General features: G+C 42.3%; 1 protein-coding gene across 3 annotated transcripts in view; it reads right to left on the bottom strand.

Moving 5' to 3' along the window:
* GCN1 (GCN1 activator of EIF2AK4) overlaps positions 1-16,621 on the bottom strand; it is a 39,774-nt gene that overhangs the window by 20,637 nt on the left and 2,516 nt on the right. For 2 of the 3 annotated variants that reach the window (XM_072351022.1, XM_072351020.1), the window contains exons 3-29: positions 16,543-16,606; positions 15,838-15,969; positions 14,789-14,897; positions 13,994-14,092; positions 13,775-13,909; positions 13,219-13,287; positions 13,024-13,132; positions 12,542-12,616; positions 12,164-12,292; positions 11,894-11,944; positions 11,414-11,512; positions 10,988-11,161; positions 10,190-10,342; positions 9,361-9,456; positions 8,477-8,552; positions 8,162-8,321; positions 7,456-7,645; positions 7,210-7,334; positions 6,683-6,861; positions 6,418-6,511; positions 5,610-5,723; positions 5,328-5,526; positions 4,836-4,991; positions 1,755-1,936; positions 1,511-1,591; positions 870-1,013; positions 37-164 (exon numbers count right to left, since the gene is read on the bottom strand). In XM_072351022.1, the coding sequence (XP_072207123.1) occupies positions 37-164; positions 870-1,013; positions 1,511-1,591; positions 1,755-1,936; positions 4,836-4,991; positions 5,328-5,526; positions 5,610-5,723; positions 6,418-6,511; positions 6,683-6,861; positions 7,210-7,334; positions 7,456-7,645; positions 8,162-8,321; positions 8,477-8,552; positions 9,361-9,456; positions 10,190-10,342; positions 10,988-11,161; positions 11,414-11,512; positions 11,894-11,944; positions 12,164-12,292; positions 12,542-12,616; positions 13,024-13,132; positions 13,219-13,287; positions 13,775-13,909; positions 13,994-14,092; positions 14,789-14,897; positions 15,838-15,969; positions 16,543-16,606 (3,322 nt within the window). The remainder of the gene's footprint in view (positions 1-36; positions 165-869; positions 1,014-1,510; positions 1,592-1,754; positions 1,937-4,835; positions 4,992-5,327; positions 5,527-5,609; positions 5,724-6,417; positions 6,512-6,682; positions 6,862-7,209; positions 7,335-7,455; positions 7,646-8,161; positions 8,322-8,476; positions 8,553-9,360; positions 9,457-10,189; positions 10,343-10,987; positions 11,162-11,413; positions 11,513-11,893; positions 11,945-12,163; positions 12,293-12,541; positions 12,617-13,023; positions 13,133-13,218; positions 13,288-13,774; positions 13,910-13,993; positions 14,093-14,788; positions 14,898-15,837; positions 15,970-16,542; positions 16,607-16,621) is intronic. The other variant, XM_072351021.1, reaches the window with a different exon arrangement.

Raw genomic sequence — 16,621 nt, forward strand, 5'->3', positions numbered from 1 at the left:
AGGAGAGACATCTAAACAGCCACAAAGATCTCTCACCTCTCTGCCAGTTTCTGAATCTCATCTTCCACATCAAACTTTACTACCCAAAGGCGACGCAACAGATTCAATCCATTCTTTTCATCGCTGTCTGGGGTTGGTAGAACCATCTGTAGCTCCATCAGTCCCTGAATTAATTTACAGGAGAATCAGTGTAAACATCTGATTTTAGAAACAGACACTTAAAACTTTTGCCAAGTCAATCTCTTTTTGGTTAGAAGTGTCAGAACTCATGTCCATGTGTGCAGCACACTGCCACTGCTGATCCAAGACATTGTACTGCGAACAGCTAAGATGATACAACCTAAGAATAGTGCTCCATTTTCAATGTGCAGAGACATAAGCAGGCACTAGGTTGTGCTCTGGTGACTACAGGCTTTTCTGCTTCTAAGTGCAGAGAAGCTACTTCAGGAGAGCTGAGCAGAAATTAGTTTCACAGCAAAGCAAAGAAAGAATACACCTGGTGTTTGTATTTTTACCTTCTTGAAGTGTCTAAGCCTGAAGCCTTCCAAAAACACCAGGCTCAATCAGAAAAGGCAATTTTTTGACAGCTTCATCCTTATAAGACTAAGCTCTACGCAGTTCAAAATAGAAAACATTTAACCATTGTAACAACACTATTAACAAAAGAAAGGTGTGAGCAGACCCAGAGTACATCTTGCTCAAGGAGCTGTAGTTAGGTGATTATTGTTCCACAGCTACTGCGCCTCCTCCTGCAGACACACTGCACATTGACTACTATCACAGCTGAAACCTCTCCAACAGAGCTGGAGAAGACACGTTTCCCAAAAATTAAGGAATTCAGTGTATGACCATGAATGCTTTCCACCTACTCTGAGGGCTGCATCTCGAACATTCATGCATGGAGACTGCAGGGCCTGAAGTAACACATCAATCTCCTCTTGTTCTGCATAGGCACAGCCATCCTCTCCACTGCTACTTGTGCACACCAAGGTCAGTGCATTGGAAGCCAAGACCTGAAATATCATGAGTAGGTATAAGAGATTCCGCAACTGCCCTCTTTTCAATTCATCAAAGCGAGCACAGGGTGGGATGTGAGTGTTATCACAAGAGAAGAAATTCTGAAAGGATGGTGACAAGGCTTCAGGATGACAACAGGAACTGAAGAGTTCAATCCAGCCCTCAGCCTTTTTGTCACTATTGGTCTTCCTGTCCTTAGAATAAACATTACTGCTGGCCACTGATTTTCTTTGACAGAGCAAAGCCTTAGAGGAGAAATAAAATAACACCTGTGGAAAACTGAACAATACGTTTTGATGCATAAAACTTGCAGGGAAAAAAAACATATATTTTATTCCAGGAAAAATACTGTAAACACAGGAGATGAAGAACATATATATATATATCAACAACCATCCTGAGGCTTTTTAATCAGGTGGATATATTTCCCTCAGTTAGATGCTGATGCAGCTGAGGCAGAATCCTGACTGTGGTTATGAAGCTGAGGACTCACCTGTAACCGTGGAGAGCCTGTTGCTATCACTCGGGTCAGCAGAAGCAGCATGTCCCGTCGGGGCAGCAACTCTGGGCCATTCTGAAAGAGGAGGTGGGAAGAAACAGTCTTATATCTTGGGACTCCAAAGCACTTCACCCGTGTATGGAACGACTTATTTAAGAACCATGACAAAAAACCGAGGTTGACACACAGAGCCAGAAATCAAACAACCTCACTCTGTTAAATGACAGCTCTCGCTTACCTCATCTACCAGCAAAGCCTGGCCGTTTGTTGATGATCTCAGCTGAGCATGAACTGCAAGGATCTGCAGAATCTTGACCAGGAATTCCTCCTTATCTTCACTGTCATGGGATGTCTCAGTCATAACGGTCTTTAGGAGAGGAAAGACGAGGGAAAATGCTGGAGCTGATAATGGAGCAGCACCTGCCAGAAGGAGAAACAATCCTATAAGCAGAGCTGTTCAGTGTTATGTCAAAATACTGGCTGAGGTCAATCTCCATCTCTGGAGATTCCCAGGCCAGGTTGGACAGCCTGATGTAGTGGTTGGCAACCCTGTCCACGGCACTGGGTCTGGAACAAGAAGATCTTTGAGGCTCCTTTCTAACCCAAGCCATTCTAAGACTCTATGAAAATGAGCACTTTAGTAGGTTCAAACATACATGGGCATCTCCAACCTTCTGTACAAACATGCTAAGTAGACAGATGTGCAAAGCTTTGGATTTGTCTACCTTAGATGTACTTGGAGGAGAAGACAACAAAATTAAATCCACCAGAGTTAAAATTGCAAATCTAGTATTTAAATTACATTGTTGGTATGTTTGAATGAACTCCCTGAGAATTCAGATGAATTAAACTGGAAAAAAAAAATACAGTCCATTTTATTCTGAGCAAGAGAATTCACACAGGGATCTGATACAAGTAAACTAACTCACTGTTAGAATGGCTTTGTCACAAAATAACAGCTCATTTGCCAGCTGCATTCCCTTCAAACACTTCCTACAAACCTAGCTAACCTGTTACTCCAGCCTGTCTTTGCAATCTTGAGGTTTCCCTAACGCTGTACAAGGCTCAAACTCTCTTCTCCTTGGAAAAAATTAAGGCTTTTGGATTCCTGTTGTTAAAGACTTTGATCCTTTCTTCTCACATGGAGTTCGCTATTGGGCATAACAAATGCTCATTCCAATCCTCCAGTTAGTTCAAAGCAAAAAGTCTAAGGAAAATCTGAATACCACATTAAAGAAGAATGAATGAATGATTCTTTTTGTTTCAGATAAGCTGTCAACATCACTCACCATCTGGGTATAGGTATCAAATATATAAAATATATAGGTTATCAAAAATATTCCTGAACATATACCTCTGTGACTCTGCTGGAGATTTTGTGTGTGTGTGTGTATATATATATATATATATATATATATATATATATATATACATACACACACATACATATATATACACACACACACATATACATATATATATACATACACACACACACATATATATATATTTAAAACTAAAGGAGTGGATATCTAGAGAAAAGGGCTTTTTCCAACATCCCATCTGCACTGTCAGAGAACACCACATTATACACTTTTGAGATGCAGATGAAGAGCACTGCAGATACAATACTGCAGTATTAGTCAGCTTATGTAGGGCATGGATACTGCAAAAGTAGTTCAAGGGAGAGATTTCAAATACCAAACACCCTGTGAGCTTTCAACTATTTAACATGAAAACCTTAGCTAAAAAATCTGCAGATGAGGGGTTTTTCTTTGCTATTTGCTTCTTTTTGTTTCCTTTCTCCTATTATTGGCCAGATATGTTTTTGACTTAAGCAAGAGTCCCACTGCAAGCTGCAGGAAGAAGGCTTTATCTGAGAAGATCAACATTCTCTTAACGCACAGTAGCTGTTTCTGACCAATATGAAATGACTTTGAATTGTATCTTGTCATGTCAGCAATGAATAATATCTCTTTCCATCAGCATTATAAAGACGCTTGGTTTCTCTGAGGCCTCTTGGTGGCCAAAGAAACCAACCCCTACTGGACAGTACTGTAAGACTGCACTCAGAAGTGTTTTAAGAACTTTCAGGAAAATTATTTGCAAATACAATTTGAGTTGCCCAACTAAGTATGAGTGAACCTCTTGCTTTCTATTCCAGGGGAAGTAAAATAAATAGAAATAAGAAAAGCAGACAGTAAGCACTAGGAAATACAGAAGGAGGAGCATTGAAAATACTTGCAGTACTGTGTGGAAATAAGCAAGCAAACAGATTCAAATGTTAATGAATCTGCACTTACTATGGAAATAAACATCACAGCAGAGACATTGAATTAGCACCAAAATGCTTAGCGCTGAAGTGGTGCTCAGCATGGTCAACTGCTGCCACTCAGCAGTGAGGATTGTTTGTGCCACACAGCTGCAGAGCTGACTGACAACAGAACTGTGAGGGGATGACTGAACTCCTGGGGCATGGAAGCAAATGGAATCCTAAATCTCCTTTAAAATGTTATGAACTGTCTGCCAGAGCAGTTTCTGACTAAGGTTGAAAGCAATCAGCTGCAAAGCATGGATTTATCACCTCTACCATTACAGCACCCCACATTTGTAAGGACAGGCTAAGCCTTCCCTTCCTCCTAAAGAAGCAGACCTACCCACCCTGTTCTGCACTACTGCCTATTAGTGTGTAGTGATACAAGTATTTACACATCTCATCACAAAGCAGATTCTGGAACGGATCTGGATTAAAACTAACCATGTGATCAAAAACAAGCAAACAAACAAACAGGTTATTTTTAACTCACATCACTATGCTTGCACTGTAAAAACATTGATGCTTGCCCTCATGTTACAGAGGAAGGAACTGCTGCTTCTGCAATCATGCCAGAATAAAATATTCATGAACTGCAGTAGTACGTAGCAAACAAGCAGAGGCCACAGGCACTTCACTGCTGAGATCACAGACAACAAGCAATTATTTTCGTCTTTCCACTCAGTCTCACTAAATCACCACTCTAAGTGGTGCTGGAATGCAAGAACTCTCTAGCAAAGATGAGTTTTAATTTCACTGCTATTATTTTTGTCTGAGCCATTTAAAGAAGAAGTTATTTCATTCCTACTCTTAATGTTCTTGTAATGTCATTTCTACTACCAACACCACAGAAAGAGGAAGGTACAGTTTTTCATGTCTCTGAATAGACTTAATCCAATTTAAAAAGAAAATAAATGGGACTCTCACCTAGGAAATATATAACCACCAAAACTTAAACAGCTCACTGAGATATTGTGGAGAAATAAGACCTACAGTACTTTTTACCTGTCTCTCCTTTGCCAGTTCGACTAGGAATGGTGTGGGCATGCAGCAAGCTAACTACTCTGTTGAGAGCAGTAGGAAGCTCTTCTTGACACCACGATTCATCTAACTCACATTCTGGTTTCATCAGGCGCAAGGTCACGTGGCTCACCAAAGTACCTGGTGTGAAAGAATAAAAACATCCATGAGAGAGCTAAAACCAAACATTTCTTGAGAAAAAAATGCCTGAGGAACACAGACTGAAGAACTCTAACAAAGCTCTGGGAAACAGCCCAGGCTACAGAAGAGGTGCTGAGAAGGAAGCACAGCCCCAGGGATAATAGGAGACACCTTGGTATCAATGTGGGATCAATGGGATGTTGCAGTCACCTCCCTTTTTTTTTTACCCTCTGGGTATACACAGTAATGATCCACATCATGGCATAGTAAGGATTTTGAGCTCCATGCCATGAAAATAATGTACCCTGCCCTTAAACAGCAGCTGCAAATACTAACCAAAGGTTTTAAGTCGAGCAGGCATGACACAGGAAGCTAAGGAAAGAAAAGGATCCTTAATTCTTGGAGCAGCCAAAGGTGATCTGAAAAGTGGCAAAAAGGAACCAACGAGACTAGGGATGTACTGCGTTAGACCAGGAGGTTTTCTCTTGATGACAGTGTCCAATAGTCCCAAGGCTGTTTCCAGTTCATTGTCAAGCTGTAAGAGAAACAATATGGATGACTACCATAAATTACTCTGGTAGCTGCAGAGCTGGCAAAAAGAATATCATCAACACTTACCTCTTTGAGTCGTTTTCTTATCTGAGATTCCTTTTCCAGCTGTGCATGCATCAGCTCTTTCTGCTTACTAGTCAGTTGTACCTCATCCTTTATCCCCTTCTTCTTCTTTATCTCCTGCAAAGAGCACATCATGGACATTATTAACTGGGAACTCTTAACACTACACCCTCATTTAGGAAGAGGAACAAGTTGGACACATTATTTTTCACAATTTACTTTTAAAGCATTATGAGAATATTTTTCCACGCAAATCACTCTGAAGACACAAAATGGAAATCAGGAGGTTAGCGATACTTTAGTGTTCTATTAGCAGCATAACATTATTTTTTCCAGCTTTCAATTGGCAAAAAACGACTTTCTATCATCAAGGAGCTGCCTACTTTTTCCTATAGCAGATGGACACATCGATCTCCCCAGGACAAAGAAGTCAATCTTTGAAAAAGGAATACTCCAATCAGCTCGGTATGCTCCCTTCTTTTCATCAAACCCTTCCCACAACTGACACACTGCTCTGGCCAGACTGAGCACAACCGCTGGCTGTCAACAAGACCAAAGCATCTATTTAACAACCCTTACTGAGACAGTCATACAAAACACATTAAAGAAGAGATAAAAACAGGTATTACCAACAAGCAAGCACACTCATATCACCAGAATACAGAAGAAATTGATACAAATACAGTTAGAAGACAAATTTGAAGAATCTTTACCAACAGTGTAAACACATGCCATAAGCCATGCAACAAAACAGATGAAATACCTGGTGTCACAATCATCGCTAACGGCTTTCTGGTTTATACCAACTTACCTCCTTCAGCTCCAGCTCAATGATTTGCTCCTTGAAGGAGTACGCTTTATTCTCCCTCTTCATGTTAGCCTTTTTCATGCTGTCCTGTTGAGCGCTGAGAAAAGAAGTTCAGAGATGAATTGGGACTGTTCTGGATTAAGATTCAGGCACAGAAATACGACAACTCCTGTCCAGAAACAGAGCATCCGACAAATCCATTTGCCCACCAGCCAGATGCCAGAAAGAATCCAGCTCCATGTTCGCAGAGAAATTATAAAAGTCTTACCTCTGTATTATAGACTTATCATACAGTTCTCCCTCCGGTGTCTTCATGATGGCAAATTCCTCTCGAGTAACCTGGCACAGAGCTGGATTCTGCATTGATGCTGAGATGATGCTGATGAGCTGTGGGAGCACTCTACCAGGTGAGAGCAGAGAGAGAGATCCCACTGCATTCAGAGATGACTATCAAGAAAACAAAGAGATAAGAATCGTATAATCAGTATTCTTTGGCACCGCTTTAGAAGTATGCTCAGCTGAAGCAGGCAATTCTTTGAGAGCAACATCCTTCAAGTCTTAATACCTCATTCAGGAGGTATCAGAGATTTATCCAGAAGTCTATTTAGCTACTGGTACACATTCTTCCCCCATAAAGCCCAGCTGTTTTCACACTGGAGACATTCACTTTGGAAGTGCCTCTTCCCCAGCATATAGGCAGACCTTACAGGCCGGTTGGTACTTAACTCTGCTAAAGAATTATTTTGCTCAGAAACACATCCTCATTCTGACAGAGGCAAAGCAGAAGTTTATTACCTGGTTGTCTGGAGAGTAGGCAGTGAGTCTGGGTAATATGTCATTCAGGTGTTTGGTAATAAAGTCTTTGGGATTTATCTTCATCTTGACAAGGAGGGCTGGCCAAAGACCTGGCTGTATTGCCACTACCATGAAGAAAAAGCAGACATAATAAATACAAAGCAGACTGCAAATACTATTAAACACAAATGTAAAATTAAAAACAAGGTACATCATCCATGAGTGTGATCCTATCCCTTCACTTACCTAGAGATGGATGATGGCTCACCAGCAGCATCTCCAGAGCCAGCTTTTCTGTCTCAAAGGAATCCACATCCAGCCCAGCTACACTTGAGATGACACACAGTGCCTCATGAAGGACACGGGGAGGAATATAAGTCTTTCCTTGCTCTGTCAGCTCACCTGACTCCATCACCAGGACCTCCTGAGGCATAACCTAGGGGACAGCTCATCACTAATAATCACAGCAAGCCTTCCTGAGCACAATTTCCTAGAGTCATACCATACATAACACCAACATTCAGCTCCTTCTGAAAATGCAATCTTGAAGCTTTCAAAGAAAAGAAAGGATAACAATGGAACCAAAGCAGAGTGCTGACAGTGATGGAAAGAATAAGAACAGAGACTGTCTACTCCTAGATTTGGCACACTGGAGTAAAATAAAACTATCACTTTTAGCAAAGAGGGCTTTGGAAAAGGTGTAACAGTTGGCAAGAATATGTTCAAATTCTGCTGTCTACTTGTACTCAGTATCCTTCAAAAATACTTTAGTCAGGCTGTAGCACTAACACAAGAATGTTTACTATGTCTACTATGTAGTACCTAATTAATGTAACTTAATCTATTTTCCTAACACACTGTATTTCAATTATAACAGCAAACCTAGGGTAAGGATCTGATCAGCAGCAGCATACAAGCAGCTATGAAAGGACCGGGCTTCTTGACTACTCACCTTATGAGAGCTGAGAACCACTTTTAGCTCCTCTAAGAGCCCGTAAGCCAGTTTGTACCCTCCCAGAGAGGACAAAAGCTTCCTAACTGTTTGATGGGCCTGTTTTCGAACATGCCAGGTCCGACTCAGCAGTACTGCAACAAGGGCACGGTGATACTGCCTGAAAATGGAGCAACAAACAGGTTAAGCAACAGGACACAAAATCACAAAGCACTCAGCATTCCGTGCAAAGTCCCAGGCCCGCCCCCTCCCACCACCTGCATTAACTTTCAGCAATCAGACACAGATCAGTAGCAGTAAGTGCATTCTACATACTGGATTTTACTCTCGGGGAGCCGCTGTGCATGGTCCAAGAGGAGGCGCTCTGTCAGCTGCAGCACGGTGCACATTGCTGGGGAGCAAACAGACATTTAGAGCAGCATGTGATTTCATAGGGATGCAGATTTTTTTTGTTGTTTTAACCTGAGAATGAACAAATAGCAAGCAGGACACATTCAAACAACTGTCCAAAATGAGCCTCCACACATGCCTTTCTCAGTGAAGGTCAGATCTGACAAGACTGGAAACAGAGTTGTGAGCTCACAGAAATGCAGTTGGCTTCATCCCAGCAGAATTTCACTGACCGGTATGAGATGCCCTTTTAGTGTAAGTAAACAGAGCAAACCAAATAATAATGATCCCATTCACTGCATCAGTACTGTTAATTCCTAAGCACTACTGAAACACCTTCAGTGACAATAAGATGTATAATGAATTCATATAAAAGTGAATAATGCTATGTGAATTGTAGTATTTTATCTCATATATTATTTAATAATAGCTTCCACTTTTATTAACTCCTTTGGTCTGTATATCAGTATTCAATTATATAATAAGAGAAGGAACAGAAAGCCCTGAAACATGGGATAGGTTATATCTCATACTAAGTAAGATACAGGTGACTTTTGACATTCAAGGTATGAAGTAGCTCGGGGACATTCAACACATTAGCTGGATATTTTTGCTCACTATTAACCAATAACAAACCATGACAATGCTTACTCTCAGAATACCAGCATTAATTTTTGGAACTAACATGGTCAAGAAGCAACACAAAAGTTTCCAAGGCTTAGAGAACGGATCTAACTACAACAGTAGCTCTCTTAAGTAGCAAGTCACAGAATTAAACAGTAGCTGGATACATAATAACTGACATTTACCTTCCTCTGAAGCAGACTGCAAGAACTTCTCAGAGGTAAAAATCTGTTTTTTCTCATCTAGGATCAGCTGCCAGAAGCCACTCAGCTTCGACTCTGCTAGGAAAGAACAGATGCCTATTAAGGACTCACCAAAACAAGTAAGAGCTTACCAGGGTACATCAAATAGTTGATTTTTTTTCTCCTGACATTACTGAAGCTATTCCTAGCTTCCCTTGTCTTCAGTTTAAAGCTTCTCATTTCTCATTTGGAACTACAAACACGTCCAAAAAAAAAATCTGCTGAAAAAACAGGTATTTCTCTACAGCACACTTATGAAACGTAAAATCTGTCTCCCCTTAACCCTTCATAGGACAAGCTTTTCTCAAAAAAGAAGGAAAGGAGGAAGTTGCTGTCTGTCATTTGATAGAACACATCTGGATTTTATATCCTGGCAGAGGTATGAATTCAGATAGTTCTTGTAATAGGCTCAGATCCCGTCCTGCTGTTTTCCAAAAATAGTTAGTAAAAAATACTACACAAATGACAAGCAAGTAACACTTTGATTGCAGTTGTGTCCGAGCATGTAAGGTTGGGGTGAATTCTCTGTCAGAAAGAGAAATGCTGCCCCAAGCGAATGGATGCTGCAATTTGCAAGGCCACAGAAATTCATCACTGACATCACCAAGAGAGATCAGAATACACCCTCCCCTGGTTTAGCAGAGGGCAGTGATTCTGACACAGAAGCAACACACCAGTTAAGGAACAGCATCTCATGCACACAGCCAAGAAAAAAAAGTTGTTCCTCAGAAACTGTTCATATTGGATTCTGCTACGTGCTTTGCCAGCTTACCAGTTTGTCCCTCAATTACAGACATCCTGCAGATCAACAAAGCTGCAGCAACCCCTTCTGTTACCATGGGAATCTGAGTACTCTGAGACGCTGCTTTTTCTACTGTCTGGATTAGCATGGGTAGCAAGTCCATTGCCTGTAACAACGTGTCACCTGAGGAGGCAGAACAAGACAAACTGCAAAACATGGTCCTTCATGTGTTACATCAAAGATACTAATGGTTCTTCTGTTGCAAGACTCAAGAAGCAAACCACACACCTCCAGGGAAGACCCTGAATCTCCCAGAGTTTCTGCCCATCGCTACTATAATTAGACTTCAACCGTGAAGGTGAGAACAACTTGAGCCCTTTTGTCACAGATAAAATGATCTCATCCCGACACAATTCAGTGACATTAAAGGAAGTAGTTCAAATTACGGGAAGTTTGACTTTAAAGGCTACATTTCTCTAAGAGGACAAAAGTAAATTCCTGGCAAGCTACAACCATCTGTTACGTCTCAAATGGTCACAAGCCGAGGAATCTCACTGATCTGCAACCCTCCCTTCCCAGGGAACTCAGCTGGTTGTTCCTGATATTTCCAGGAGCAACTCTTCTTTCTTTCAGTGTCAGGAGAAAAAAGATGCTGTCGTTTTGTACATTGGAGTATTTGCAGGTTACATTTTAGCCGTAAGCTTATGAGAGTTCACAAAATCTTTCTTATCCCACACAGCCATCTACTTATATTTAAGAAGTACAAAAGTTGGTTACTTTTCTCTTAAGCCACACAGTCAAGAGAATTATTAACAACTGCAGCCTTACCTTTGAAAGAGGCCAGCATGCACTGCAGGTAGGCATGCCTCACAGCTGAAGTCGAGGTTTTAAGGCCAAATGCTTTCTTTAGCCATTCCACCATCTTCTTAGGGACTTCGGTGGTGAAGCGAACACACCACAGAGCCAGGACAGAGACTGCATGAACTAATGTGCCTTCATGGACTAGGAAGTAACACAGCGCCCACATCAGTACAGAAAATGCATAAAACACATAAACACAGAAAACAGAAAGCAGGCTACAACGCTGGGGTGAGGGAGGAAATGAATGCACATGCTTCTAGCAGACACAGCGTTGTCTTCACAGGGCTACTCAATAAAACAGCGCAATGGATTTTATAGCACAACAGGCCACACAAAATGCCTGCCTGAGATAAAAGCAGCTTAGCAAACCCAAAAAAAAGCAGAAGATTTCACCTTCTTGTTGCAGGAAGGGGATGAAAAGCTCAGTCACAGTTCCCGCCAGAGCTTGGCTAGATGATCCAGAAACCACATGGTGACTAAGGCTGCCAATCCCTGAAGGAAAGACTTGTCTCATTAATGCACAAACTACCAGCAGTTGCTGCAAAATCTCAATCACATTCCAGTTTTGGCACAAACATCTCTCCCTCACTGCTACATCTGGAAGCCAAATTCACCACCAACCAACACCGCAGGACCTTGTCTTCATTTTTACCCAGGATACCTTCATTGCAGAAAACATTTTAGCTCATGAGTCAACGATTGCCTTCAAAGAGCAAGTCAAGAATTTGCCTGCAGTATTCAGTACCCCCTATGACATTAACTACGGCCAATTCAGAATAACCATGCAGGGATTCCTAAAAGCTCAGAATTCCTCATTCAGACACCTGGTGGATTTTCTCCACCTGTGAAGCTGCTTTCTTTTAGGATCCTCACCTGAAAGGACGCTCATCTTCTGTGCAACAACTGTCAGCTTCCCCTCTGAGCCTGTCAACAAGAAACAAAGAGGTGACGGCTGACTTACAGACAATGGCCACGTGCTACATCAGGTATCTTCTCTGAAATACAAATGATGTTATCCCTAATCCTGGCTAAGCAACCCTTACCACACAGACAAGCAAAACCAACAGAAAATAAAATACACAAAACTCCCCGAAGGCAACAAAGCTTTGTTCACTTCTACTGCTTGATCTGGGATTTACTCACCCCCTAAGATGGCAAAAAGGTGTCTGGCCAGCGATTCCACAGCCGAAGGATCACTACACTGCCGAGCCAAATTCTTTAGTGCAACAACTGCTTCATCCATGAGCTGCACACTGTTGGATTTCAGATGACCTAAAACATGATGCACAAACTAAGAGCTCCTTATTACAAACTGCATAAAATCAATGAGACAAGGACATATCGTCTCTTAATGATATACACAGACACAAATTATTAAGTTATATTACCAAGTTACAGTATTGTCCTCCCACCCAAATAAATCAATCTTGTTACCAGTAATGCAGTTGCTACAGCTACAGTCAAAAAGATGAAGAAAGCCTTATTCTGAATTCATCATTCCCTCCAGAATTAAGCACTTACCAGCCAGTCCTTTCACAATGTCCAGAGCATACTGGCTAAGATCCAGGTTAACAGACAAGAGCAAACAAGAGATCGCTGAAGACAGAAGAAATAAAGTCACATTATATTTTGTTAAGTGAGAGATTTTACCTTTTTAATACATCTTCCTACACAGTACACATCAAGAGCAGAAAGGGCCAGTAGGGATGAGAAACACCGAAACTGATGCTTGATCAACAGATTCATTCAGGATTATTCTTAGCACTCAGCTGTGAAATTCTATCCTCAGCACAAATAGTAGCTAACACATTCCCAGACACTTGGAATAACACCACAAATGTCATTTCTCCACATCCAGACCTTAGACACCAGACAATCCTCCTGTCTATGCTCACAGGCCCCCAAATATAGTCCAGAGGGATGCACAGCCCTCACAACTCCAGTACTCTGAGGAACAACTGGTCATGCGCTCTGGCAGAGCAATGTGCAGTGATGACACTCACTTTCAATTACATTCTCAGGGCTCCGTAGCAAGGATTTCTGCAGAGTTGGCAAAAGTAAGTCTTTGAATTCAGCATGAGAGATATATCGAAGAAGTGGAGAGCAGCTGTCCTGCAAAGGGAACAAAGTGCTGAGCACAGCAGCAGACACTGCACATAGAACAAAAGCATAAACAGCCTTGTAAGAGTATGTCTCACCAGCACATGCTTCTGAGGCTTTGTCTTGCTCATTAGGATGGTCTTCACGTAGAAATCCAGAAGAGCACTCTGAACAAGCAAAAATACCAATGACAGCCACAACACAACCTACACAGCTCTCTGCACACCACTGGCCAGGCTCAACACTTTACTTTGCTGTGGAAGACAGCCCCATCCACCGAGCAGCTTCGTTTTCATCCTCACAAAAGAGAGCTGAGCAGAGATCAGTGCTCTCTGCTGTTCACACCAGCCCAACATCCAAAACCCACTGAGAACCAGCTGCAGCCTTCAATTCCTACAACCAGGGAGAAGGCTGCAGTGTTGGCAATCTGTGTAAAAGCACAGACTCACATATCTAGTACCTCCTTCCTTAATCCATTCCACTGTTTTAACCAGATGTGCATTCCTGACGACTCTAATTAAAACAGATAATGAAACTCTGCTTCTCCGTGACAAAAAGCAATGCTATTGATTACCCACTCCCAAGAAAAGGTTAAAAAAAAGAAAACAAACCAAAACACACACACAAAAAAAAACAGGAATATGGCAGATTTACCTTGTGGCGTTTAATAATATCAGTTTCTTTCTGAGCTGTGCAAAACTGCACCACAAGTCCCAGCATTGCAGCATAGCTCTGGTTTGGTTCAAGACCAAGAATGACAGACAGGTACTGATCCACCAGATCTTGGTTCTGATGAGGAACGAAAAAAAAAGCACATTAATACAACAGAAGCCAGAACTGCTACTGAATAAAGTTAGATGAAGCACACATCACCTCTTTCCAAAGTCTGTTCAGTTTCTTCACTGCTCCAACCACTGCCTGCTTATGAGAGCCTCCCAAGACTTCCAAAAGAAGTAAACACTGAACTTCCACCTGCCAAGATAAACAGCCAAGAACACCCTCATGGGCCGGCTTCTCAGAGAGCTCATGTCAAACCAGAAACGTCAGATGCCAGTGATCAACTCCATCTCCTTACAAAGAAGTCCTTAGGCTGTTTCAATTCTTCAAACAGGAGGAATCAGAAGCTGCCAGTTTCCAACCTACACGTACCACTCTGCAAACTGTGCGTAACAGTTCTAGAAGCCCTGACTTTGAAACAACAATTATATCAATTTACATCTTCTTAGAGCGTATGCCAACCACATTCCAAGATGCTATGAGGGTGGTCCCAGCAGCAGATTATCAGATTAAGAAGGCAGAAAGCAAAAGGCAACCTAACACTGTATGACTGAGTATCACAGGCAACACAGGGAGCCACACAGAGTTGACAGCATGTTTCAGACAGCACCTTGGAAGCACCACTAGCACAGCCTTGCCTAGAAACACAGGTACACACCTCTGTGTGCAGAGCATGTGCAAGACTGTCCCATCTCCTGCCTGCTCCAGAAGAACAGGAGAGATGAAAATCCACCAGAAAGCAAAGAAAATCATCCTATAAACCCAGGTTTTAACATGACGTTGTTAGGCACGTTCAGAACTACTTGCAGTGTTTCATCAAATTGAAGACACAATACGTATTTAGGTCCTTGTTCTCCAAAGGGTATTTCTACAAACCAAAAATGAACCTACCAGTTTTTTCCATGTTTCTCCCTGTCTCTTGTCAGGTGTTGGAAAGACTGTGTGCACCAGCAGGCATGTCCAGGAGAGAGCCAGCAGGGCTGCGGATCCACTGCTCTTACTGTTGTGGAAACAGAAGACAGTGGTAAATCTACAGCTGCTGGTACGTACATTACACCTCCTGATCCAGAGCCAGTGCATCTACGCCAAGACAAAGCATCACGTCATCAGCAAAACATTTTATAGCAGAAAACAATACAGCTAAATTCTTATTCCTTAGAAGAAATAACTGGTGCTCATAAGCTCTGATGGGGTTTGCTTGCTGTGCTTCAGTTCACATTTAACACTCAGAACTTCTGATCAGCACAAAAGAGGCCAAATCTCATCTGCTGGGAATGGAAAGATCTTCTGATCGTTCCAGAAGTGTTACAGACATGAGATAAATACTTTGCCAACTGAGATTGCCCAAAAAGTAACTCAAGATTTCTCATCTGCTGCTCATTTCACTTCACAGCCATAGATGCCAAATCATTTCTCAGCTTGCATTCCTTCCCAGCACACCGCTCAGCTCTCATTTATGCCAATTCTCTTCTCCTTCCTCCACTTTAGGTGGCAGAAGCCACTTCTCAGCTCCCCGATGATCCCACCCCATTTTGATCCCTCTCTAAGTGAGATAAGGTAGCAAATATTCTGATGTGCGATGCCAACACCCCAACACCTGAAGGGTAAACACTGTAACCCTGCAGACCTTTAAACCCAGACCAAGTATCTATTTAAAAGCTGCCCAGCCAGAAGGAACAGGTGGATGGAGAAGGTGCATTCGTAGTTTATCCTTATTTCTCCAGACTTCAACAGATCTAAAACTGTAACTTGGACCAAATCCGCCAGCAGTAACACTAAGAAAATCCTTCTGCTTTCACAGGAGATGTGAAAGAGGTAAAATAACAACATTTGCACAGTCACTACTAAGTCAGTCCTTAAATTGGGTTTAAATCGTTTTTTAACCATCATTCTGAAAGCACCAGCAATTCAGAAGCGCTTCCACACAAAGCACCGCGCACCTGGGAGCTCCAGCCTTGCCACTGATCCCTGAAGACTGAAGTGACTGCAGGAGGTTTTTTGCTGTTGCATCCGGCTGGGACTCTGCGAGCTGCTGAAGCGCCAGCTGCAGGGCTCTGCGCGACGCCGCATCGCTGGTGGGAATGAAAAACACAGCTCTGTAGAATGAGGAATCCTGCCAACACGACACACATCACAACCCTCGCAGCGCACAAAGGGCTCTGCTTTACGTTGCAGCCAACAGTTCTTTTATCCTTGCTGTTCCAAGAAGCAGAGAAGGTTCTGGCAGAAAGCTCCGCTCCCTTCTCCAGCTGACAGAAGTGATATGAAGGCGCTCCGGCCGGCTCCAAAGGAACACACAGGCTCTGAGCAGCTTCTCTTCTATAACCCTGCCTGAGTGTGTCTAAAGGACATCTCCGTCTCACTTCAAAAGGACAACAACGTGGAGATGAGAATTCTTGCAAACTGAACCACAGGATGCAAGTTTTAATTTCAAAATCAAAAGTGGGGAACAAAACAAGAGTCGTAAAACTCTTTAATGTCAAACCTAACTTGAGAGGATCATTACTAGACATCATCTTTCCGTGTCACCAGCATCTACGTGGCACTGCACAGTAACATTTCCAGATGCTCCATGCCGACGTAGCTGATAAATGCCTTAACAGTACCAGATTGAATAACACAGCTTTGTGCATCAAGTTACTCACCGGTATCGGTGCAGAGTAAGGCAGAAGAGTTTGCAAAGGCCTTTCACTGCACCCTCGGGCAGATCTGTAACAGATGGAA

The sequence above is a fragment of the Excalfactoria chinensis genome, chromosome 16 (assembly GCF_039878825.1).
Source record: "Excalfactoria chinensis isolate bCotChi1 chromosome 16, bCotChi1.hap2, whole genome shotgun sequence".
NCBI classification, from domain to species: Eukaryota; Metazoa; Chordata; class Aves; order Galliformes; family Phasianidae; genus Excalfactoria; species Excalfactoria chinensis.